The sequence below is a fragment of the Mesoplodon bidens genome (assembly GCF_964165515.1).
Source record: "Mesoplodon bidens genome assembly, chromosome: Y".
NCBI classification, from domain to species: Eukaryota; Metazoa; Chordata; class Mammalia; order Artiodactyla; family Ziphiidae; genus Mesoplodon; species Mesoplodon bidens.
The window spans coordinates 46789742-46817367 of NC_138180.1; the positions used below are offsets into that span (position 1 = coordinate 46789742).

Consider the following 27626-nt stretch of genomic DNA (forward strand, 5'->3'; position numbering starts at 1 on the left):
TTATTCAACATTAGAAAATCAATTGTTACAGTACAGCACACATCCACAGACTAAAAAAGAAAAATCACATGATCATGATAACAGATGCAACAAAAGAAGTGACAAAAATTGAACACTTGTGCATGATAAAATTACTGTCACGGGGCTTCCCCAGTGGCGCAGTGGTTGAGAATCCACCTGCTGATACAGGGGACATGGGTTCGTGCCCCGGTCCGGGAAGATCCCACATGCCACGGAGCGGCTGGGCCCGTGAGCCATGGCCGCTGAGCCTGTGCGTCCGGAGCCTGTGCTCCACAACGGGAGAGGCCACAACAGTGAGATGTCCACGTACCGCAAAAAAAAAAAAAAAAAAAAAAATTACTGTCACGGAACTAGGAATAGAGAGGAACTTCCTCCACTTGATAAGAATATTTACAAGAAACCTATAGCTAACACCATATGTAGAGGTGAGAAACTCAAAGCATTACCCAATAGGATCACAAAGTAAGAAAAGATGTTCCCTCTCACCAGTCCTTCAGCAGCACACTCAAAGTCAAATGACGTGACAAAACAAGAAAATTATGTAAAACGCATACAGTTTAAAAAGGGAGAAAAGAAACTCTCTTTGTTAAAAGGTGACATAATTGCCCATGCAGAAATTAGAAGAATGAAGAAAAATAATAAGAAAGGTTAATAATAAATATAGCAAGGTTGCAAGACACATGGTTAATACACAAGTTAATCACTTCCCGATACCAGTAATGAACAAGTGGAATTTCAAATTAAAATCATAGTACCAATCTATATTAGCAATTGCCCCAAAATGAAATACCTAAGGAAAAATCCAATGAAATACATGCAAGACCTATGTGAAAAAAGTACAAAGCTTTGACGAAAAAAAATAATAATAAATAAAAGAAATAATTGGAGAGAGTTTCCATGTTCATCAATAGGAAACTCAATATTCTTAAGATATCAGTTCTTGCAAACTTGGTTTATGGACTTAATGCACGCAAAGTAAAATTCCACCATTATTTTTATAAATGTTAACGTGATTCTCGAGTTTATACGAAGACACAAAAGACCAAAATATCCAACACATTGTCGAAGAAGAAAAAATTTGGAGAACTGACACAACTTTATTTCATGATTTAGTATAAAGCTAAACTAATCAAGGGAGAATGGTATTGGCAAAAAAAAAAAAAAAAAAAAAAGGACAAATGATCAATGGAACTAAATATACACCAGATAAATAAACCCATAGAAATAGAGTCAACTGATCTTTGACAATGGAGCAAGGCAATACAATGAATTAGAGATTGTCTTTTGAACAAGTGGTGCTGGAACAAATGAGAATCCACATTTGAAAAAATGAATCTTTGCACACATCTCACACTATTCACAAAAGTTAACTCAAAGTGGGTCATAGACTTAAATATAAAATGCAGAAGTATGAAACATAAGGGAAATGTCTAGATACCTTGGGCATGGCGATAACTTTTTAGATACACTTCTAACATATGGTCATGAAAAAGAATTGATAAGCTGGACATTATTAAAATTTAAAACTTCTACTCTATGAAAGACACTATCATAGAGTGAGAAGACAAATGGAGATAGTGAAACTATATTTACAAAAGACATATCTTATTAAAAACTGTTACCCAGGGCTTCCCTGGTGGTGGCACAGTGGTTGAGAGTCCGCCTGCCGATGCAGAGGACACGGGTTCATGCCCCAGTCCAGGAGGATCCCACATGCCGTGGAGCGGCTGGGCCCGTGAGCCATGGCCGCTGAGCCTGTGTGTCCAGAGCCTGTGCTCCGCAACGGGAGAGGCCACAACAGTGAGAGACCCATGTACCGCAAAAAAAACAACAAAAAAAAGTTGCCCAAAATACAGGGGGGAAAGCTATTAATACTTAATAGTTAAATGAACCACCCAATAATAAAATGGGCAGGGCTTCCCTGGTGGTGCAGTGGTTGAGAGTCTGCCTGCCAATGCAGGGGACACGGATTCGTGCCCCGGTCTGGGAAGATCCCACATGCCGCGGAGTGGCTGGGCCCATGAGCCATGGCCGCTGAGCCTGCACTCCGCAACCGGAGAGGCCACAACAGTGAGAGGCCCGCGTACCACAAAAAATAATAATAATAAAATAAAATAAAATAAAATGGGCAAAAGAAGTAAACAAGCAGCTCCCCAAGGCACATATACAGATGGCAAATAAACATATGTAAAGATGCTTCAAAAATCATTAGCAATAGTAAATTTTAAAAATGAGATACCCCTACCTCTCTATTAGAGTTACTAAAATCCCAAACACTAAGGCCATCAACTGAACGTGTCCCCAGGAATGTTATGTTGAAATTCAGTCCTCATGGTATCTGGAGGCAGGCCTTTAGGGGTGATGAGCTTAAAAGTGCAGAGCCTTTAAGAAAGGAATCTGTGTGCCTTATAAAACAAACCACAGAGGTTGATCCTTTGCTATCTGTAAGAGATCTGACTATGAAAAAGGATGAGGGCCCTCAAAAGACATTATAATTTGCTAAAGGCTTGATCTTGGACTTCTCAGACTCCAGAAGTATAACAAATATATGTCTGTTGTTTATAAACCACCCAACCTATGGTAATTTGTGTCTGCCTGAACTAAATCAGCAATTCTCAATTGGTGGGAGAAGCTAGAGCAAAAAGAAGCCTCAGCCACTGTGAGAGGCAAATGAACATCAAAGTCCCTTTAGAACAGCGGTCCCCAACTTTTTTGGCACTTTTTCCACAGGGGAGGAGGGAAGGATGATTCCTACGCATCACATGTACTATGCACCTTCTTTGTATTATTACATTATAATATATAATAAAATCATTATACAACTCACGATAATGCAGAATCAGTGGGAGCCCTGAGCTTGTTTTCACTTGCCACTCACTGATAGGGGTTTGATATGTCTGCAAACAATTTATTATGGTCTCTGTGCAGTCAAACCTCTCTGCTAATGATAATCTGTATTTGCAGCCACTCCCCAGCACTAGCATCACCCCCTCAGCTCCACCTCCGATCATCAGGCATTAGATTCTCATAAGGGGCACACAACCTAGATCCCTCACATGCGCAGTTCACAGTAGGGCTCACACTCCTATGAGAATCTAATGCTGCCACTGATCTTACAGGAGGCGGTGCTCAGGTGGTAATGTAAGTGATGTGGAACGGCTGTAAATACAGATGGAGCTTCGCTCACTTGCCCACTGCTCACCTCCTGCTATGCAGCCCAGTTCCTAACATGCCACGGACCAGCACCAGTCCTTAGCCCGGGAGCTGGGGACTCTGCTTTAGAAGACAGTTGTCAGTTTCTTACAAAAGTATTGATAATAGTCTCCTGAAAAGTTAGGTCCAAACAAATCTGCATGTGAATTTTTATAATAGCTTTACACTATAACATTCTGGAGAAGGCAACTATATACACAATAAGAATATCTGTGGTTTCCACACATTTAAGGGAGGCAAGAGGAATTAAGAGATGGAGAACAGGATACATTTAGGACAGTGAATCTAGTTTGTATTTCTTTGAAGGGGGTTGTAAGTCATACACACCAGTGAAAACCTACACAATGTGCAACAGAGTGCATCAGAATGTAAATTATGGGGGTTAATTAACAATGAAGCATTAATATTGTCTTATCACTTGTAACTAATGTACCACATTACTATGAGATGTTCAGGATAGCGGAAACCATGGGTCAGGAACATTGGGGGACTTTTTGTATTTTTCGCTCAATTTCCTATAAACCATTTAAGAAGTGCTCTAAAATGTAGTCAATTAATAAATTTAAAGAAGAGGGTGTTTAAGAAATTCCTATCTCTACATCAAAACTTTTAATAACTCCTATTTGCCCTTCACAAATTAAGCTGCATCCTTTGTGTCCCCTCTTCATAAACTACACTGTAGCTACATCTGTACTGCCTTTCCCCTTCTAAATTCTCAGTTTTCTGCGACTGTACATCTTGGTTCTCACCTAAGCTACTTTCTCTGCATAATGCAAGTCACATTTTATTATAATTTATTGTTAGTGAAACCTTATTAGTCTTTTTACCACATTAAAATAAACACTTCACAGAGCACTTATTATATGAAGAAAATATTTGCAGATATTAAATACCTGCAATTAAAAAACATGGTCATGGGCTTCCCTGGTGGTGCAGCGGTTGAGAGTCCACCTGCCGATGCAGGGGACACGGGTTCGTGCCCCGGTCCAGGAGGATCCCACGTGCCGCGGAGTGGCTGGGCCCGTGAGCCATGGCCGCTGGGCCTGCGCGTCCGGAGCCTGTGCTCCGCAACGGGAGAGGCCACAGCGGTGAGAGGCCCGCGTACCGCAAAAAAAAAACAAAACAAAACAAAAAAAAAACATGGTCATGATGCCTTAATTCATTAAGCAATAGGATTTAAAAAAATTATAAGGCTGTGCTTTCTTCCTTCTTTGCCTTTATCTACAGTAACCTAATTTATGTATATTAATTTATACTGGATAAAGAAATACACTCACGTGCACAGATGAGCTGACAATGTAGTATTAATACGGTTAACAAAATTCTCAGATAATTGTGAATTATTTAAAATTAGTTTTTAAAGATAATATTTCTTATATTTTAATTTCTTCTCTTCAAAATGTATACAAGTTAAAGAAAAACTACTATATAATAACAAAGCAGCTAATCTTTCTTTTACCTGAGTGGAGTTAGATAGCTGTTTTCTCCATGGCTCTTCTGTGCTGCTGCTCAGGTTTTTGCAATTATGAGGTAGAGTGAGTGTGTTTTGCGGCAGATAAGGCACATTTCCATTACTTCCACTTCCTGTTATATAATTATCACCTACCAAAATGTTGTCTGTACTCCCTAGCATTTTTGATGTGCCGCAAGGAGTATCGCCTGCAGAAAAAGGTCCACTGGACAAAGGCTTTTCAAAACAAGCAGAGCGTACTTCAAGCTGAGAGACACTAGGTACTCTGGGTAGAACAGTAGTTTGTCCTGTTTGTCTCATCTTCAAAAACAAAAAAGAAAACCTGCTTGTATGACTTTGAAATGTATAATCAATACATTCCTAACTTTATCATAAAAGTCAATCTCTCTAGATTAAAAAACATACATTTTAGAAATGAAATGCTATGTTCATATGGGTAAAGCACAACCTTTTTCACTATAAGCTAAAGAAAGCTCTCATTAGTGGTATAAGGGCAAAAGAAAGCACTGAAAATTATAACTTAGTAATTTATAGGCCTTATTTCCCATCATAAACTAGGGGATTTCAAACAGCCATTCCATTACATTTATACCAAATCCCTGATAACAATCCTTAAAACATCTCCACCTCAGTATGAATATTTTGTTAATTATAAAAAAATAAAAGTAAGCCTACAGAACACACCTGAAATATGCAAAAAAATGTAAAATACTAGCTGTTATTTTCTAAACTAATTTGTGGCTATTTAAAGAAAGTGAACTGTCCGTTAGTGATATTTGAAGCTCAGATATATAAATTCTATTGACTACACATAGGAAGTAGAAATACATATTAAACTCTAAAAATATATTGTATTCAAGAAAAATACTTAATATAATGATAAATATCAGAATGAAAATGGTATACATACTTGTTGCATTAAGACAAGTTGAGTTTCCAACTGTCCCAGAATCAGTTTCTGTGCCGGACTGAAATTGTCTCTATTTACGCGCAGCTGTTCCAAGTGCTGGAAAAATGAAAAAGTATTCAAAGAAATAAATAAGTCACTATCAGGCAAAGTGTCACTGAAAAGACTACAAACTCAGAAATTTTGAAGTGAAATACAGTGATTTCTAACCAAAAGTAATCAGTCCCAAAATGAAGTCCTTACAAAAAGCTAAGAAAAAGTAAAAAAACAAGAATTCATCTGAAGAAGGTAATTTTTATGTTTTGAGTTAAATACATGCAGAGGAAATCACAATCTTCAAAGAGAAAGCTGTTTAACTGTAAGATGTGTTATAACAACAATGCTTAAGAGCAACATCATTTATAAAATACTGGAAATGATATAAAAGTCCAACAATAGAAAACCAGTTGAAATATGTGGCTTCCGAGGAATTTTTTTTTTTTTTTTTTTTTTTTTTGCAGTACGCGGGCCTCTCACTGTTGTGGCCTCTCCCATTGCGGAGCACAGGCTCCGGAAGCGCAGGCTCAGCGGCCATGGCTCACGGGCCCAGCCGCTCCGCGGCACATGGGATCTTCCCAGACCGGGGCACGAACCCGCGTCCCCTGAATCGGCAGGCGGACGCTCAACCACTGCGCCACCAGGGAAGTCCCAAACTTTTGATTATTTGTAGGAAAGGGAAATTAAGTGGATGGAGGCAGGAACTGGAAGAACTCTTTATACCTGTGCACCCTATATTCTAATAATTCGGGTTTTTAAAAATAAGTTTAATTAATTATTTATTTATTTTTGGCCGAGTTGGGTCTTTGTTGCCATGCACAGGCTTTCTCCAGTTGCGGCGAGCGGGGGTCACTCTTCGCTGTGGTGCGCAGGCTGCTCATTGCAGTGGCTTTTCTTGCAGGGGAGCAAGGGCTCTAGGCGCGCAGGCTTCAGTAGTTGTGGCATGCGGGTTCAGTAGTTGTGGCTCATGGGCTCTAGGGCACAGGTTCAGTAGTTGTGGTGCACGGGCTTAGATACTCTGCGTCATGTGGGATCTTCCCGGACCAGGGCTAAAACCTGTGTCCCCTGCACTGGCAGGCAGATTCTTAACCACTGTGCTACCAGGGAAGCCCTCTAATAATTCTAAATTTCAAACATGAATATATTGCTTGTTTTAAAAAGGTAAAAAACAAAAATGAATTATGATCTCTATTCCTCTGAAAAATATAAGCTCATTATACTTATATACGTATTAATTTACACCATGTTTGAATGGCTTACTGCCATTCAATTTTAAGAATACCCAGAAAAGCCTAAAGTTTACTACCTCGACTGCATTAAAACATGGTGTTAAAACCATGAAAAGAATATTTCATACCTGTAATTTCTGTGGTGTCAAACACCATGAATGAACTTGTTGCTGTACTGAAGTATGTGAAACAGTATGGCCACTATTCCAGTTCTCAGAACTATTCTGAGGAAAATTTATTTGTAAAAATTAAAAAATACTTGGTTAAACTCATACACCAATAATTATGACTAGTGAGATACCAAATGACTAGGAATTGGAGTATTTACACATAAATAAAGCTTATCTTTTAAAATCATTTAAAAATTTTTAATGTATAATCAGTTTGGAAAATTATGAATTTGAATTGTTATTCATTCTTTAACTTCACCTTAAAAGGCTCGTATCTAAAAATGACTGAAAACTAACTCCAACACTTAATTTATTTTAATGTCTGAAGTGGTGGTATAAAGTACATTAAATTCATAAAACCAGGGAAATGAATAAAATGACTTGATGAACATAAAGTTATCACAACTTTCTATATTTCTATCACTACTTTCTATAAATGATGCTACAATTTCAGGGTAGGAAATACTGCTTATAATAGCAAAATAACAAAATCTTTTCAGTCTCTGATGTACATAGTTAAAAATTTAAGACAGGCACAATTACAGACTTTTAGCTTCACTTCTCATTGGGTTTTCCATTTCTCTAAAATGTATATATACCTTTGTTGGAGTAGATGTTCTTTTCCTCTTGGCAGGACTGGACAGGTCATCTACTTCATTAGAAGTAATCATGGGTACTGGCAAGGGCTGTTGTGAAATTGGCGTTTGACTGAGGCCTAATACAGGTTCAGTATTTGGATGATGAACTTTGTAAGCCTGAGGATCACAGAAGTAAAACAAAAATATGGTTCTACATATTCTTAATTCATGCCTTCAAATTACAAAACTTTATAAGCTGCATACTTTCAAAACTACGTGGACATCATGGATTGCAACTGAAAATCAAAATCAAATGATGCATCAATGGAGGAATGTGTATCTTCTTTTGAAAAACTTGGTTTTTAAAACATTAAATAAACCACTGTATAACAGTCCCTTATAAAATCCCTTTTGAAATCATGAAACTATACAAAAGTTTTAAATTGGTAACCCAAGTTTCTTCCCATATCAGAGGAAGTTCTATTTTGATCTAAAATCCCTTTGTAATTAGATATGAAGGATTCAAATGTTTTTAAAAAGCCAATTCTACTGTAATTTAGGTCTGATCACTATCAACTGGAAAGAACCCTTAAAGCTGGGCACCTACAGAAGATAACCCAACTTCTCACCTGCTGTGCTGTGTTCATGGCACCCTGCCTGGAGGTAAGCTCTGCGGGTATTGGTAGGCTCCATGCCTCCTCAATACTAGGAAGTAATTTAGTTTTATTCTGTAGACTACCTTGTGGAAGGTTACACAACTGAGCCTAGGAAAAATTATGTAAAAAGCAAATTTAACACAGGACTACTTGAGTAATAGCAAGTCCACCAAAACTTCCTCAATGTAACAGGTATTTATTTTTTAAAGAAAGCAGATTATAAATTTGGGGTTTCAGATATATGCTAAGTATAAAGAGGGCAACTAGAATATACTTGCAAGAATCAGAACAAAGCTTAAGTTCTGTTTTTCAGAATTGCCATGGATACCTTCTCATGAAATTTCAAGCAAGAGTGAAAAACAATGTGTTTTTTTCTCTAAAATGCTGTAACTTAAAAACATAGCACACAAAATCATGCAAATTAACATGCATCAACAAAATAAAGATGCAAAAGAACATTTTCAATACAGTATAACTTAAAGTGAAAAATAATATCACAAAATATTAAAAAGTACAGAAACAAGTTATTCACATCAAAATAAAAACAGACAAACTTTCCAGCCACCCTCCTGTGCCAGTTATCATATGGAAATGTCTTTTAAAATATGCTATTTTAAAAATTTACCTGTAAAAACTTAATTCTTCCTGTGAGCATAGAGCTATTAGTACAACTTTTGCTTCTAGTTGCATTTAAGTAGCATTTAATGGCATCCTGAGGTTGGTTGCAGGATTCATAGAGAGTGCCTAGGTCCATCCAGGCTGCTGCATGGCCATGGTCCAACTGTACAGCACAAATATAGGCCTGTAATGCATCCATAGGCTGATTTTGCTGCTGATAGAGTACACTGGAAAGAGAAATGAAGTTTTCTAAAACTGACTGGGTGTAAGATTATTACATAGTATATTAGACGTAGTTCACTGAACTTGTGTATCAATTAAAAATATTACAAATTTTACACACACAGGCCTTACCCTATTGAACACCAGGTATCTGCACTTGCTTCTGATTTATCAATAGACTGCCTGTAAGATATAAAGGCATCCTGAACTTTCCCAATACTTGAGTAGCACCTGAAAGAGGGGAGAAATAGGTATAGTTATAAATATATATATTTATATAAAGTATTCATAAATGCTTAAATTAACTATATTAGTTTACCAAAATTATATATATGGAAAGGAAAAATACTTATTAGCAACATACATGTTTTCATATAGATTTAGACACTGATTTTAATCTACATTATAATTTGCTGTTAAATGAACTTTCTTATGACTGCAAACACATGTTATATAAAGAACTCTTTTCAAGCCACTATAGCCCAAACTTGTTCACTGCTAGAACATTCAGGGTTAAATACACAGGGCTCTTTTTATATGTACTTTATACTCAAGCTTCTTATGCTACAAGAATATAGAGCTAGAAAACAAACAGAAATTAAATGTTGATTTTAATTTCTCTGGCACATCCGAATTTTCCTTTCTGAACTTACAATGCTCATAACAAACATTCCTTAACTCATGAAACATACAAAACTGAGATACAGTTAATATCAAATTGCACATAAAAAAGCGGTAAAAGTAAGTTTAAAAAATGGCTATTTGTGGGTTGAGAGACATCAGAAATGCCAGTACCAGAGAAAGAGATGCAATTTCAAAGAGTGCATACAACGTAAGAATCTGAGGCATAATTTAAAAGGGAACAGTAATGCAAACAGGCACAGATATTAGAGACTATACGAATAGTAACAGACAAAAAATTTTTTTAACAAAACCAAATTTCAGATTATCAGACAAATGCCGTGTGTGTGTATATATGTATATATATACATATATTTATATATGTGTGTGTATATATATATATATATGTATATATATCTTTCCTAAATATTAGGAGAACTGGAAGTATTTCCTGAAACCAGCATTTTCACATTCCGTTGTTTTTTGTTTTTTGGGTTTTTTTGCCGTATGCCGGCCTCTCACCGTTGTGGCCCCTCCCTTTGCCAAGCACAGGCTCCAGACGCGCAGGCTCAGCAGCCATGGCTCACAGGCCCAGTGTGGGATCCTCCTGGACCAGGGCATGAACCCGTGTCCCCTGCATCGGCAGGCGGACTCTCAACCACTGTGCAACCAGGGAAGCCCTCACATTCCATTTTTTAAAAATCAAAACAAAAATTCAATGTGTCCACGTTTGTCTAGTCCACTGACCAGGGCTTTTCTCTCCAGCACAAGTTGTCTAGGTTTCTCTGAGGTAGGCTGGTATAACAGAAGCAGTACTGACTAAAGCTGGGTTCTACCTCTTTTTGTGACATTAATTAGCTATGTTACCTTAAAAAAAACCCACTTTACTTCTTTGAACTCATGTCCCCCATTTGTATTACAAGAGGGTGAACTAAGTTGCTGCCTGATCATTCCTAACTCTTAAAAGTTTTCTGACTGTGGGACACTATTTAACATTGTCGTTACCAGTGTTATTACTGTATTACCCCATTCCTTTAACATACACATTCCAAACAAAAAGCAGCAATAATATGCAACACAGCCTTGAACACAGAGGTAACATATGGTCTCTGATATATTAGGATAATCAAATCTCTGTAAGTTTTACCAGCAGTGAGATGCCCATTCAGAGTGCCAATAAGTTTTACAATATTTTTCACAAATTTGATTTTTCTATCAATAAAGCCAATTAGAAGCAATATATCAAAGGCAGAAGATAAGATAAACAAAGTTATAGAAAAAAAGTTATATAAAAATAAACTGTCTAAAATGATAATCCTTAGCCCAAAAAGGTAAGTATGTTCTTGTTGAGAAATCAAGAGACTGTTCTGTACTTGCAGAAACTTTTATCCAAAAAAGTTAAAAACAAAGCGTATGCCAATGTTTTAAATTCAGATAACCTCTAATAAAACCCTCTGTGGAATACTGCTCTTCTTAAACAGATGAGAAAGTGCACCCTACTAAAATGCTGGTTTTAAACATATTTCATTGCATCTTCATTGTACATGGCTGTGATTAAAACAGAAACAACAATAAGGATCCCTTATACTAAGAAGTCACACACAATGTAAACTACATTATGCTACAAATTTTTATCTTGGATAAAAAGGAAAAAAATATCCTGGGTCATATTCTTTTAATCTATACTAGCAAAGTGCTAATAAAAACCTAGTATTATATGTCACACCTCTCCCTCTTTCTAAAGATAAGCCTCTTTTACAATCACTGTATGAAGACAAATATTGTGCAAAGGTGGTAATAATAATAGCTCCAAACCCAAATGCCACTTATTTAGTTCACTTATTCCATTTATTAAATATTGGATTGAACCAGGCACATTGCAAGGCAATGGAAGATAGGAAAGATTCAGTTTCTCCTGGAGGACCTTTAGTAGAGGAGAAAAAACTAAGTAGACAAGCAACTCAAATTACACTGTTCTATAAGCCTGGGGAGACTACGAAAAAGTCCACTGAAAGTAGCTAACTTTAATTCTTATTATACATAATAGAAAATCAAATGTTTTTTAAAAGAACTATCCTAATACTAATCTAACACAAATATAAATATACTTTACTTTTTAAAACAGAAAGATACCAGAAACTAAAAATTAGGGGCTTCCCTGGTGGCGCAGTGGTTGAGAGTCTGCCTGCCGATGCAGGGGACACAGGTTCGTGCCCCGGTCCAGGAAGATCCCACATGCTGCGAAGCGGCTGGGCCCGTGAGCCATGGCCGCTGAGCCTGCGCGTCCGGAGCCTGTGCTCCGCAGCGGGAGAGGTCACGACAGTGAGAGGTCCGCGAACCGCAAAAAAAAAAAAAAAAAAAAAAAAAAAAAAAAACTAAAAATTAAAATTAACACAAAACCTAAGTTTGATTTAGACTTCATGTCAAACGTCCTAGAAAACAAAAAATTCAATGTGAAAAATAATGAGGCAAAATTCACAGTCAAACCAAGGACAACTAAATTTATAACCTTGAGAAAATGTACATGTCATATCTAATCTAATCCATTCATTAATAGGCGGAATGAAAATTCAGACCTCAAACAAGTTAAATAAACTTTTCCATAGGCTACTGGTGGTCCTCAGGTAAAATAAAAATGAATTTTCTGAAAATTCTTTAAAACTCTTTAAAACTCTGAAAACTAGTGATAATTCAAGTCACGTGAAGACAACGTGAAAATAAAATCTAATAATCAAAATAAGAATTCCTCAGTAAAAGCACCTAACTTAGAGTGATCCAATTTTACCTCCCAAGAATCTCTATTATAATGTATTTAAAATGTCACTAAGCACATTATGTTATTAACATTTTAGATTATAAATCAACTCTAGGCAACACACCCAAGTGTCTGGTCTCACCTGCCAAGGAAATACCAAGACTGGCCAGAATTAGGATCTGCCTCCAATGACTTTTGGAGATAATGAATAGCATAGCTTTCCTTGGTGGCTTTGTCTCCTTGTAGATCCACATTATGATGCATCCATCCTATAATTAAACAATTGCAAGCATTTATCCATGATTAAACTATTCTTCTAGCTTCAAGAATACCATGAAGCACACAAATAAATTAAAATACCCTTTTAGTACATTTATTTGTTTATCTTGAATCAAACTTTCCCTAAATTTCAACCTACCAAAAGTAACTACTACAGAAAAATCCATTTTACTAAAAAGATATAATCAAAGTTATGAGGACTCTTAAAGAATAGAATGAAATTTGAAACATCAGGAGTACTGCATAGAAGCCATAGATAGATTTTCTTTTTCTAAATTTAATTTGGAAAAAAGTTGTCCAATTTATAAACCAAAAAATACAAAGATGATTAATTTACTTGTTCTTTAAAGGTTTATTGTGAAAACAATCTAGAAAGTCCATGCTTATCTCACAGGAATCAATAAAAGTAAAAATATCCAAAGATAAATCATTAAAAACAAAAACACCTTCCCAAAGATTCTACACTTTAATTACACTAATTGTTCTCATATAATCCTAAATATATCATTAGATCAAAAACAAAAACAAAATACCTCCAGGGATATATGGATATCTAAATGAAACACTGGTTCCAAAAGTTATAAAAGCAGTACAGTGCTTAATGAAGAGGTTTAGAGTTACAGCTACAGAGACAATGTTAAGACTGGATCATGAAAAAATGTTAAACATTTAAGACAAATAGAAATTAATGCTTCAGTTTTTAGTCCATTTACATGTATAAAATTACCTTTGCAAAACTATCACTTAGGCAGAAGTATTACTAATTGCTTTTGACATTATAGGTAAAATACTGCCATTATAAAAATATTCACATTATCACAAACTTGATTAAAATTTAGAAATCTACTCAAAACCAAAAACAGCGAAAGGAAAAACAAATTTTAAAAACCCAACCCATATATTAAATTATACATGATAAATAACCAACAAAATGAATTACTGAATATTCTTACTATCATCTGAGTAGTACTGATGTATTACTTATATGATTTTTGAACACCAAACCTTTGCTTTTAAAACATACGAATATAACAAGTAGCTGGAGAAAATAATGAACTCCTCTATAATTTTTAGGTGAGATAGTTCCATTAAGTCATACAATGAAATATATTGTATTTCAAGCTCAATAGCACTTACCTACCCATTTGAATTATTTCAATTCAATTGACTTCAGGGTGCTAAGCACATGGAAATATTCAAACCTCCTCCAGAGGTCAGTTACTAAGGGATAATTTTGAGAATTTAAAAGGACTAGTTGCACTGGACCACTGTATTTAGATAAATTTTGAGATGAACTATGCTAGATAGTAGGAATAAATATATTATCAACTCTTGACAAAATAAGAGAAAAAATACATTTACAATATAAAATACTCATTTTAAATACCATCTCAAAATAATTTATGTCAAAATTAATCCTAAAACACAGAAGTTTAATGAAAACTTACTTTTAAGCAGGAGAGTTACAATTGCTCCCGCCCACCAGTGCCAAATGTTTAAAATACTACAATATATAATAAAAAGTAAAATTTTATGTACCTAACTGTTGTAAAACAGTTGCTTTTACTTGTGCAGGTAGGTTTTCTGTCCCTAAAAGCTGTTCATAAGCTTCTTTTGCAGAGTGATACTTTCTCTAGAGAGTAGAAGATATTCAGAAGAAAAAAAAAAGATATATCAATAATACAACAAAAATAAAAGACTCATAATTATGGAGAACAGACTAGTGGTTACCAGTGGGGAAAAGGAAGGGGGAAGAGGCAAGATAGGGGCACTGGATTAAGAGGCACAAACTACTACATATCAAATAAATAATCTAAAAGAATATATTGCAGAACACAAGGAATATAGCCAATATTTTATAGTAACTACAAAGGGAACACAATCTTTAAAAACTGTGAATCTCTATGCTGCACAACTAAAACTTATATAATAATGTACATCAACTATACCTCAACTAAAAAAAAATAAACCTTCAAACAGAAGACTTTAAACATCACTGTAGATGTTAAAAAGAAATTAATGGCATGATTTAATTAACTTTTCCAGTAATAAACTGTAATAAACACTGAAGTATATGTGTATATATATCATAAAAATGTACTAGTATATGAAGATTTAGACAATAATATTTTATGTTTCAATTATTTAAAAAAATGAACGTAAAGAGTTCTAATTTATTAACTGAGTATTTTACTGTGGACCACCATGTCTCAAAATAACTAACAACCAATAAAACTACCCTTCAATATAACAAGGTATTAGTAAAATATGGCATTTATAACATTTGCTGTATCCCAAAAGTTACAAAGAAAATAACTCCAACCTCAGACATGATTTAATAACATTCACAAGGCTGGATAAATATTCTACCAGCAAATGTATAATTAACCTAGAAAGACTTTTGAAGATACGGACATCTTATAAAGCAAATACAGGGGCTACTACTATCCTTTACAAACTCTAAGACTGAGGAAAAGTAGTTATTGTCTTGATTTGCATTTTGAAATTTATTACTTTTTTACAGAAAATACTTTTGGAAAATGTTCATAAATAAAAATGGTTTTTAAAGACATAACATTTCCCATAGATACGATACAACGCTCATATTAAAAGTACAGGCAGGGCTTCCCTGGTGGCGCAGTGGTTGAGAGTCTGCCTGCCGATGCAGGGGGACACTGGTTCGTGCCCGGTCTGGTAAGATCCCACATGCGGCAGAGCGGCTGGGCCTGTGAGCCATGGCCGTTGAGCCTGTGCATCCGGAACCTGTGCTCCGCAATGGGAGAGGCCACAACAGTGAGAGGCCCGCGTACGCAAAAAAAAAAAAAAAAGTACAGGCAAATTTACAAATGAGACCATTGCCCACAGTTCTCCTTTAAAAATTATTAGTAAGACTAAAACCTATTATTGTTACTGTGATATTAAACACAACTCTTCCAAAATAACAGAAAAAATTAAAAAGAGAAAATCCAAAGTATGGTCTCTTTAAAATATACTTGGGAGTGGCACACATATATACACTACCAAACGTAAAACAGTGAGAGGGAAGCAGCTGCTGCATAGCACAGGGAGATCAGCTCAGTGCTCTGTGACCACCTAGAGGGGTGGGATGGGGAGGGTGGGAGGGACGGAGACGTAAGAGGGAAGAGATATGGGGACATATGTATATGTATAACTAATTCACTTTGTTATAAAGCAGAAATTAACACACCACTGTAAAGCAATTATACTGCAATAAAGGTGTTAAAAAAAAAACACATACTTGGAAAAACAACTGTTTTAGACATTTAAAACTTATTTTAAAAACGGATGATAAAGTCATTTCCAGGACATTTTTATTAAATGAGCAAAGCAATATGATTCATTAAAATGTATAAACTGGTGATAAAAATATTGAGTTTTTACTTTAACCAAATGAGACAAGGAAAGAAGAAGAAAAAACCCATCTCTTTTTTTTATCTCTATCATATACTCACATACATATGTACATACACACGTGTATACATAGGAAAGCCACGGCTTTAACGCAGACAGCAAATCAACATCCACAAAGAAGCCAACACTTATAAGGATAAACACTTCCCCAAACATGAACATCTACAGTTAATAAATTCAGCAGGATACAAAATTAACAATCAAAAATCAGCTGCATTTCTATATGCTAGCAGAGAATAATTTAAAAAGGAAATTACGATAACAAGTTAACTTATCACTAGAAACAAAATTAATTTAAAATAAATTTACCGGGCTTTCCTGGTGGCTCAGTGGTTAACAATCTGCCTGCCAATGCAGGGGACACGGGTTCAAGTCCTGGTCCGGGAAGATCCCACATGCCACGGAGCAACTAAGCACGTGTGCCACAACTACTGAGCCTGCGCTCGAGAACCAGCAAGCCTCAACTACTGAAGGCTGTGCACCTACAGCCTGTGCTCCACAACAAGAGAAGCCATCGCAACAAAAAGTCTGCGCACCACAACAAAGAGTAGCCCTCACTCACAGCAACTAGAGAAATCCCACGTGCAGCAACGAAGACCCAACGCAGCCAAAATTAAAATAAATGTATTTAAAAATTAAAAAATAACAATTAAATGAATTTACCAAATATGTGACTTGTGTACAAAACACCACACTTTCTTTATCTACTCATCTGTTATTGATTGTTTCCACATCTTGTCTATTGTTAGTGGTTCAACAAACACAGGACAATTCTTATTTTTTTAATGTATTTATTTTTATTATTTATTTTTTATTTCTGGCTGCGTTGGGTCTTCGTTGCTGCACGCGGGCTTTCTCTAGTTGCAGCGAGCAGGGGCTACTCTTGGTTGTGGTGCGCGGGCTTCTCATCGCAGTGGCTTCTCTTGTTGTGGAGCACAGACTCTAGGCGCTCAGGCTTCAGTAGTTGTGGCTCACGGCTCTAGAGTGGAGGCTCGGTAGTTTTGGCGTATGGGCTTAGTTGCTCCGTGGCATGTGGGATCTTCCCGGACCAGGGCTCAAACCCGTGTTGCCTGCATTGGCTGGTGGATTCATAACCACTGAGCCACCAGGGAAGCCCAATTTCAATTTTTTTGAATAAACACTCAAAGGTTGGAATACTGGTTGGATCCTATGACACTTCAATTTTTAATTTTTGAGGAATCTTCATACTCTTTCTGCACTGGCTGCACCATTCTGCATTCCCACCAAGAATGTATGGGGGCTCCAATTTCTCCACATCCTCACCAACACTTGCTTTCTTTTGTTTTTTCATAATAGCATTTAGACAGATTTTAACTAATGTATTTATATATATATATATATTTAGACATGTTTTTGCACACTTAATAAACTGTAGTACAGGGTAAACATGACTTTTAAATGCATTGGGAAACCAAAAAATTCATGTGACTTGCTTTATTGCAATTTTTTTTTTTTTTTTTTTTTTTTTTTTTTTTTGCGGTACACGGGCCTCTCACTGTTGTGGCCTCTCCCGTTGCGGAGCACAGGCTCCGGACGCGCAGGCCCAGCGGCCATGGCTCACGGGCCCAGCCGCTCCGCGGCATGTGGAATCCTCCCAGACTGGGGCACGAACCCGTGTCCCCTGCATCGGCAGGCGGACTCCCAACCACTGCGCCACCAGGGAAGCCCTTTATTGCAATATTTACTTGATTGCAGTGGTCTGGAACTGAACCTGCAATATTTGTGAAGTATTCCTGCATTAAGGTAACAACACATCCTGAAGCGATTTAAGGATTCAATGTAATCTCTATCAAACTCCCACTGTATTTGCCAGAAATTTTAAAAATCATCCTAGGGCTTCCCTGGTGGCGCAGTGGTTGGGAGTCCGCCTGCCGATGCAGGGGACACGGGTTCGTGCCCCGGTCTGGGAAGATCCCACGTGCCGCGGAGCGGCTGGGCCCGTGAGCCATGGCTGCTGAGCCTGCGCGTCCGGAGCCTGTGCTCTGCAAGGGGAGAGGCCACAACAGTGAGAGGCCCGCCTACCGCAAAAAAAAAAAAAAAAAAAAAAATCATCCTAAAGTTCATATGGAATTTCAAAGCGCCTCAAAGTCAAACAATCTTGGGGGGTAAAAAAGAACAAAAATTCAATTATTTACACATCCTGGGTTAAAAACTTTCATTTTTTCATCATATACTACACCTTTATCTTTTTCATTCATCATTACTACAAAACTGCTAAAGGGAGAAATAATCCAGGTGTTTACTCACAGATGAACAGAAATAGAATTTGATATACATATATGGAGTCATCCCTGATATCTTCAGGGGATTAGTTCCAGGAACTTAGCGGATGCTCAAGTCACTTATATATGCAAAATGCAGTAGTAGATGTGTATAACCTATGCACATCCTTACATTTGTCTTCTTCATCTCTAAATTTCTTATAATACCCAGTTCAATGTAAATGCTATGTAAATAGTAGCTGGAACGTAGTAAGTTCAAGTTTTGCTTTTTGGAACTTTCTGGAATTTCTTTCCCAAATATTTTTGATCTGAGCTTGGCTTAATATGAATATGCAGAACCCACGGACAGTGAGGGCTGACTGCACATATAATGGAATGTTATTCAGCCTTAAAAAATAATAAAATTCTGATACATGCTACAACATGGAAGAACCTTGATGGTATTAGGCTAAGTGAAATAAGTAATACACAAAAGACAAATACTGTAGGAGCCTATTTATATGAATCAGCCTGCCAGTGCAGGGGACACGCGTTCGAGCCCTGATCAGGGAAGATCCCACATGCTGCAGAGCAACTAAGCCTGTGCGCCACAACTACTGAGCCTGCACTCTAGAGCCTGCGAGCCACAACTACTGAGCCCATGGCCACAACTACTGAGCCCATATGCCACAACTACTGAAGCCCGTGCACCTAGGGACCGTGGTCCACAACAAGAGAAGTCACTGCAATGAGAAGCCCACGTACCACAACGAAGAGTAGCCCCCGCTCGCCTCAACTAGAAAAAGCCCACACGTGGAAACAAAGAACCAAAACAGCCAAATAAATAAATAAAATCAATTAATTAATTTAAAAACATCGAATACTGTATATTAAGGAGCTAAAAAATAAGGAATATAATAAACACAAAGGCAGATGGAAGGAAATAATGAATATGGAGAGCAAGAAAACAAAAGATAAACACGGAAATCGATAGCTGAATCTTTGAAAAGATCAACATTAACAAACTTAGGTGGACTGATAAAAATACAGGAAGACCAAATCACAAATCATAAATTAAAGTGAGACACTACTAACCCCATAAAAATAAAGTATTAAGAGAATACTACGAAAAACTGTATGCCAAAAAATTATATAACCTAGATGAAATGGACAAATTCCTATAGACGTGTACATTACCAAAACTGACCGAAGAAGAAATAGGAAAATCTCAACAGACCTATAAACAGTGAAGAAACGGACTCAGTATTCATGAATCTCCAAAGGAAAATTATGAAACAAGTGTCTTCCCTGGGGAATTCCACCAAACATTTAAGAAAAATGAACAGCAATTCTGAAATCCTTTGTAAAAAATGCAAACAGAGGGAAAACTTCCTAATGCATTCTATGAGGTCAGTATTATCTTGATATCAAAACCAAAGACATTTTATTAAAAAAAAGAAAACTACAAACCAATATCCTTTATGCATATTTATGCAAAAATTCTCAAAAGAATACTAACTTACTGAATTCAGCATCATATTAATAAAAAATGAAGTAGGACTTATTCCCAGAATGAAAGGGTGGTTCACTCAATGTAATATTGCACATTAACAGAAAGAAGTCAAAAGAACATATGATCAGCTCCACTGATGCAGAAAAAGAATTTCACAAAATGTGACAAAATTCAGCATCTTTTCATGATAAAAAATATTCACCAGGACTTCCCTGGTGGCGTGTGGTTAAGAATCCCCCTGCCAATGCATGGACACTAGTTCCAGCCCTGGTCCGGGAAGATCCCATATGCCATGGAGCAACTAAGCCTGTACACCACAACTACTGAGCCTGTGCTCTAGCACCCATGAGCCACAACTATTGTGCCTGTGTGCCACAACTACTGAAGCCCGTGTGCCTAGAGCCCATGCTCTGCAACAAAAGAAGCCACCATAATGAGAACCGAGAACCCAGTGCATTGCAACAAAGAGTAGCCCCCGCTCACCACTAGAGAAAGCCCATGCACAGCAATGATGACCCAATGCAGCCAAAAATTAATTAATTAATTAATTTTTAAAAATACTCACCAAATTAGGAATATAGGGGAACTACTTCAATCTGATTAAGGGAACTTACGAAAAACCAAAGGGTATAGCAGCTTTATTCGTAACTGCCACAATTTGGAAGAAACCATTATATCCTTCAGTAGATGAATGGATAAATAAACTTGGTTCATCCAGACAATGGAATATTATTCAGAGCTAAACAGAAATGAGGTATCAAGCCATAAAATGATATGAAGGAAACTTAAATGCATATTACTAGAACCCAACCTGAAAAGGCCACAGTCTCTATGATTCCAACTCTCTGATATTCTGGAAAAGGCAAAACTATGAAGGCAATAAAAGATCTGTGATTGTCAGGGATTGGGGGAGGCAGAAAGGTTAACTGGAAGAGAACAGAGGATTTTCAGAGCTGTGAAAACACTCTGTATGATACCATAATGATAGATAAACATAATTATACATTTCTACAAATCCACAGAATGTACAACACTAAGAATGAACCGTAATGTAAACTCTGAACTTTGGGTGATGATGGGTTGTCAACGTACGTTATTAACTGCAACAAATGTACCACTCTGGTGGGGAATGTTAATAACACGTAAGGCTATGGGGCAATAAATATATACAAAATCTCTGTACCTTCTCTGCAATTTTGCAGTGATCCTAAAAATGCATGGGAAAAAAAGACTTAAAAAAATAGTGAACATAATACACAATGCTGAAAAAGTGAAAGACTACCCACTAAAACCAATAAAGAGACAAGGATATCTATTTTCACTTCAGCATTCAAAATTTTCTCCAGAGGACTTAGGCAAGAAAAATAAAAGATATCTGACTTGGAAATGAAGAAGTTAAATTATTGTATCTGCAGATGACATGACCATTTTAATGACTAATTCAATTACTTTGAAAGAGGACTCTTCAGGCCTCTCAAACTCTCCTTCAGTGAATTTTGCTACTTTGTGTCTTTTAAGGAATCGATCCATTTTATGTAAGTTATAAAATTTCCGGGTGTAGAGCTGTTCAGGCATTCCCTTACCGAACTGGTAATGTAAGTGGACTGAGTTCTGATATGATGCTTGGTTTTATATGTCAGCTGACTGGGCTAAGGAATGCCCAGACTGCTAATGAATCATTATTGCTGGGTGTATCTGTGAAAGTATTTCTGGAAGAGATTCCATTTAGATGGATAGACGGAGTAAAGAAGATTGCCCACCCTCCCCAATGTGGGTAGGCATCAGCCAATACAAACACACAAAAAAGGCAGTGGAAGTGTAACTTTGCTCACTGCCTGCTTGAGAATGGGACATCATCTTCTGCTTTCAGATCCTCGAACTTGCGGTTCTTGAACTAAAGAACTATACAGATTTGGACTAAAATTTCTTTGGCTTGCAGACACAATTCCATCAGCAAGTTCCTATAATAAATGTACACACACACAATATATATACATACACACATACTATATATATATATATATATATATATATATACATGCAAACATATACACACCCATATGCTCCTATTCGCTGTTTCTCTGGAAAATCCTGGCTAATACAAGTGACAACCCCTCTTTCTTCTTTTTCTTTTCTTTCTTTCTTATCTGTTGAAATTTTTTAAATGTTTTTCATTCTGATGATTACCCCTCAACACATGAATGAAATGAAAGAGGATTTATCTTCTTTCATTCTTCATAATGGTAGTTGTGTCTTCTTTTTTTCCTCCCATAGGTGAAACTGAGGTCTATCAAATCTGTTAACAAACAACAAGTTTTCAATTTTGTTCATACTGTTTTTTTCTTTTCAATTTCATTGATGTCTGATCTTATCTACTTAGTTTCTTCCTTCTGCTTGCCTTCTGCTTAATTTGCTCTAATTTCTCTCAAGGTAAAAGCTGAGGTTACTGACGTTAGGTCTTTCTCATTTTCCATACAAGCATTTAAGCTATACATTTCATTCTAAGCTAACTCTCTAACCACAACCCACAAATTCTGAGGCTGTATTTTCACTTTTATAATTAAATTTTTTTTTAGTTTTTCTTGTGACTCCTTTTAGACCCATAGTTTAGAACTATACTGTTAAATGTTCAACTATATGAGAATTTTTTTGCTACCATACCGTCATGAGCTTATAATTACATTGTGTTTTAAGAACGTACTTAGTATAATTTGTTATAAACTCTTTTAAAGTTTGTATATAAACTCTTTTAAACTTTCAAGGTGTAGTCCATGGGACAGAAGGTTACCTATGTTAACGAATGCTCCATGTACCATGAAAGCTGTTAAGATTCTACTATTGACTGTGTGTTCTATATAAGTCAATCAGTTCACAACATGATTGATAATACTGTTATTTAGACTGATTAAATTGACTGATCATACACTCTTCAAGTTATCCTGAATATATTTTTTTCTGTAGTTGATTATTCATTTATTAAATAAGGCTTGTTAAGATTCCAGGGAGAATAGCTGATTCAGCTACCTCTCATAACCTCATGTATTTTGATGCTCTGTTGCCAGCTGTACCCATGTTAGGATCCTTATGTCCTTTTGGAGAATATATTTCTATATTCCTTTGCTTAAAAGGTGTCTTTGTCTTTAGATTTAACTGAGTTTATAAAATATACCCATAACAAATCTAACCACATCACAAAGAATACTATACCATTTCCAAGTATAGTGAGTGTAGCTATCCTTTCTCAGAATATTTCCAATTTCTCCTTCCTGTCCCTATTAATATTGTTATTTCATTTTATATACCCATATGCTATAAACACCCAATATACTGTATACTGTCACTATTAATGTCTTAAGGAAGAAGATATTGAGGGACATCCCTGGTGGTTCAGTGGTTAAGAATCTGCCTGCCAATACAGGGGACACGGGTTTGAGCCCTGGTTCGGGAAGATCCCACATACCACGGAGCAACTAAGCCCGTGCACCATGACTACTGAGCCTGTGCTCTAGAGCCCGAGAGCCACAACTACTTAGTCCACGTGCCACAACTGCTGAGGCTGCATGAGACAACTACTGAAACCTGTGCGCCTAGAGCCCATGCTCTGCATCAAGAGAAGCCACCGCAATGAGAACCCCGTGCACCGCAACAAAGAATAGCCCCCACTTGCCACAACTAGAGAAAGCCCGTGCACAGCAACAAAGACCCAATGCAGCCAAATATAAATAAATAAATTTCCTTTTTTTAAAATTATTTCTCCAACACATTACAAAATAAGTTTCAATCTTAATTTTGTCTAATTTATAGAAAAATGTAAACATACTACAGAGTTCTAATAGAGTTACACTAAATTTTCCGTATTATTGATATTAGTATGGCATACATCACAATGAATGAACCAACGTGGATATACAGTTATTATTGAAACCCATACTCTACACAATGTCCCTTTTACCTAATATCATTTTGCTGTTTCAGGATACCACATTTTATTTAGTTGACATGTCTCCTTCAGTTCCTTTTGACTATTATAGAGTCTCAGGTTTTGACTAGTTTAATAGAAGATTTTAGTAGCACTGGCAAGTACTTTTTAAGAGTTCTGTGTATTTGGAGTTTGTGTGATATTTTCCTCCTGGTTAGAATGGGGAAATGTGTTTTCAGAATGAAGACTATAGAGGTAAAGTACTCTTCCCATCATCTCGTATCAAGGATACATCATATCAAACATGACCTACTACTGATGCTGTTAACTATGTTCACCTGGCTAACATACAGTGTTCGTCAGTTAGCTCCACTGAAAAGTTCCCCACGACTAACTCTTTCAACAAATGTACTCTCTGGACAGAAGTCATCATTCTCAGTTCACACTTAAGAGAGGCACCTCTTTAATGGGGGAGTATATAATTAATTTGTAATTCTTCTCTGAAAAGATATGGCACCAGTCATAGAATTCTACAAAGGTAGATTCTATTCTTTCAACACTTGAAAGGGGTATTTTACTCCCATACTCTTTGCGCCTGCATGGTTCTGATAAGAAGTCTTGCAATGATTTTTATCCTGATTCATCTGCAAGTACGATGGGTTTTCTGATCATTTCTTTTTCTTATTAGGATAGTGATAATCAAGAGTTTTATGCTTTGTCCTTTTTTTTTTTTTTTTTTTTTTTTTTTTTTGCGGTACGCGGGCCTCTCACTGTTGTGGCCTCTCCCGTTGCGGAGCACAGGCTCCGGATGCGCAGGCTCAGCGGCCATGGCTCACGGGCCCAGCCGCTCCGCAGCATGTGGGATCTTCCCGGACCAGGTCATGAACCCGTGTCCCCTGCATCGGCAGGCGGACTCTCAACCACTGCGCCCCCAGGAGAGCCCTGTCCTTTCATTTTTAAGCCCTTTTTTCTCCTTACAATTATTTATGTTCAATTGTCACTGAATTCATTGCATAAGGTCTACCTAATCATTCATGATATGATTACTTCTAAACAAAACCTGGATTATATTTATCTTTATGTACAATTTTCAATCCGTTCATAAAAATGAATTCTGGGGCTTCCCTCGTGGCGCAGTGGTTGAGAGTCCGCCTGCCGATGCAGGGGACATGGGTTCGTGCCCCGGTCCGGGAAGATCCCACATGCCGCAGAGCGGCTGGGCCCGTGAGCCATGGCCGCTGAGCCTGCGCGTCTGGAGCCTGTGCTCCGCAACGGGAGAGGCCAAAACAGTGAGAGGCCCGCGTACCAAAAAAATAAATAAATACAGTAACAATTGCACTCATTTTGAAAATGACTTAAATGAAGGATTATTTATAGACGCATTGTTTGTAATCATTCATAGCTGTTAAATTGATTAAGTAACTGACATTAATAAGCAAATATAGGGCTTCCCTAGTGGCGCAGTGGTTGAGAGTCCGCCTGCCGATGCAGGGGACACGGGTTCGTGACCCGGTCTGGGAAGGTCCCACATGCCGCAGAGCGGCTGGGCTCATGAGCCATGGCCACTGGGCCTGTGCGTCCGGAGCCTGTGCTCCACAGCGGGAGAGGCTGCAACAGTGAGAGGCCCGTGTACTGCAAAAAAAAAAAAAAAAAAAAAAAACACAAATATAACATTACAGTTCTACCTGTCCTGCTACATAAAGACTTCAAAGATATTAACAAAAGAAGTTAAAGGCAGTCATCAATGAACATACATAATGGACTGTAATTTGACTTAAAAAAATTATACTGTATGTGAGCATGCACATATGCATGTGTATAAACAAATATGTGGATTTGCCTAAGTAGCTTAAGAGTATTCTTTTTGCAACAATACTCAAAATTATATTCACACATGTCTGATTACAAGGGGAATTGGTAGCTAAGGACAGAGGAAGAAAGGAACTTAACAGCGCACACTGTCATGTCTTTTTATTCTATATAAACTATTCAAAAATAAACACCATTGTAGAAACATAAAAAATTCAAAAATTTTCTTAATCTCTAAACTTTACAGGATAGTTAGAATCATCCAATAATGTGATCATCTAGTCCATGTGGCTTTTCATTAAAATATATTTTATATTAAATATTGATTTCCACGAGTAAGACTGGAATGGTAACTCATCTATTCAAGTGTTTCACTTCTTGAATAAAATTGGGTCATTTATAGTCTGAAAGGAAATTATTTCATCTACATTTTCAAATTTCTTTGCCATAATTTATGCAACAATTTTCATAACTTTTCTTTAAACACTTTTTAAAACAATATATGCCATCCTCTATCCTAATTTTGTACACTTGTGCACTTTTTCCTCTTTATACAGGCTTCTGAAAAATAATTTTTGAAGAATCAGTTTCTGGTTTCATTAAGCCTATAATTAAAGAATTATCCAACTCATTAATGGTAGCACACAAAGAGAAAAACACAATAGGACTGAGTGAAAGAGGAATAAGGAGATCTACTTATTTATGAGAGAAACCAAGTAATCAAAACCAAAAGAAGTAATACTATAGGGTTAAACACTCTGGGTATATCATTAAAATGATGCAAAAGATAATGATGCCAATCATAAATGATCAAGACAAAAACATTATCATTATTTGGACATAAGATTAATATATCTTAAAGGATCTAAATATTACGAACAGCTAAGAAATCAATGGTTTTGGCGGCAAGACTAAAAACCATTAATAGGAAATAAATTTCACAAAATTGAGGAGAGGGGTTCCAACACTGTGTCTATTCCAGGCTTCCTTCTGATCTTTCAAGTTTCAAGCTCTATATCTTATCAAAGTGTTTTCTGTTGCTAACACAACTACACCCTGGCACTTATGCACATTTAAATACATCCCATCCTCACAACTAACTCCATATCTTTATCTGAGCATAACCCAAACAGTGGCTGTTCAGAGAAGCCTTAACTAACCTCACTAAACAAAAAGAAATTCATATATTCCATTACTTTAATTCTGTAAAATTTTAAACATTATAGTGCAGAAAGTACAGAAAAGTACAGAAAACATTATAACAAAGTTCTAAGTACTCATCACCTCCTTAAAACTATTAAATCATTTCAATTACCCATATTTGATCATTTTGAAGCAAATTCTAGACATTATCATTGTTATATCTATAAATACATTAGCATATATCCCATAATATACATAACTATGTTTTCTATAACCTAACTACATTGCCCTTAAAAAATGACAATAATTATTTAATATTAAATTTCCACTGTATATCAAATTTTCTCACACAACTTTCTCGTAGCTGCCTTTTTATGGTTGGCTTAACTCAGGAACCAAACAAGGTCCAACCATTGAATCTGGTTATGTCTCTTTAAAATCTTTTAATTTATAGGATTTCCTTTGCCTTCCCTTAAACTCCCACCCACTCTAAAGCCTTAAAATTTTACTGAACAATCTACGTTGTTTATCCTGTCCCCTACCCATTCCAAGGTTTTTCCTCTGTCCCCTCTTCTTAAACCAGTACATAGAAGAAAATGTTAAGAGTTGATTTTAGTTTCCCTTTTTTTGCAAGAAATAAATGGTGGTATTTTTTAAATTCTACTATTGACTTTTTGGCCTTTTAAAAATTTCCTTCTGATAATGATGTTTAAAAATCCACAGACTCGGATAGACCTAGAGTCTGTCATACAGAGTGAAGTAAGTCAGAAAGAGAAAGACAAATACCGTATGCTAACACATATATACGGAAT

General features: G+C 36.6%; 1 protein-coding gene across 6 annotated transcripts in view; it reads right to left on the reverse strand.

The window, feature by feature from the left end:
* LOC308609628 (lysine-specific demethylase 6A-like) overlaps positions 1 to 27626 on the reverse strand; it is a 185527-nt gene that overhangs the window by 56869 nt on the left and 101032 nt on the right. For 3 of the 6 annotated variants that reach the window (XM_081223361.1, XM_081223359.1, XM_081223363.1), the window contains 8 exons: positions 14316 to 14409; positions 12640 to 12766; positions 9254 to 9352; positions 8907 to 9126; positions 8255 to 8389; positions 7647 to 7802; positions 5616 to 5711; positions 4694 to 5005 (listed from right to left, as the gene is read on the reverse strand). In XM_081223361.1, the coding sequence (XP_081079487.1) occupies positions 4694 to 5005; positions 5616 to 5711; positions 7647 to 7802; positions 8255 to 8389; positions 8907 to 9126; positions 9254 to 9352; positions 12640 to 12766; positions 14316 to 14409 (1239 nt within the window). Of the gene's footprint in view, positions 1 to 4693; positions 5006 to 5615; positions 5712 to 7005; positions 7102 to 7646; positions 7803 to 8254; positions 8390 to 8906; positions 9127 to 9253; positions 9353 to 12639; positions 12767 to 14315; positions 14410 to 27626 lie in introns of all 6 variants that reach the window. The other 3 variants (XM_081223364.1, XM_081223360.1, XM_081223362.1) reach the window with 3 other exon arrangements.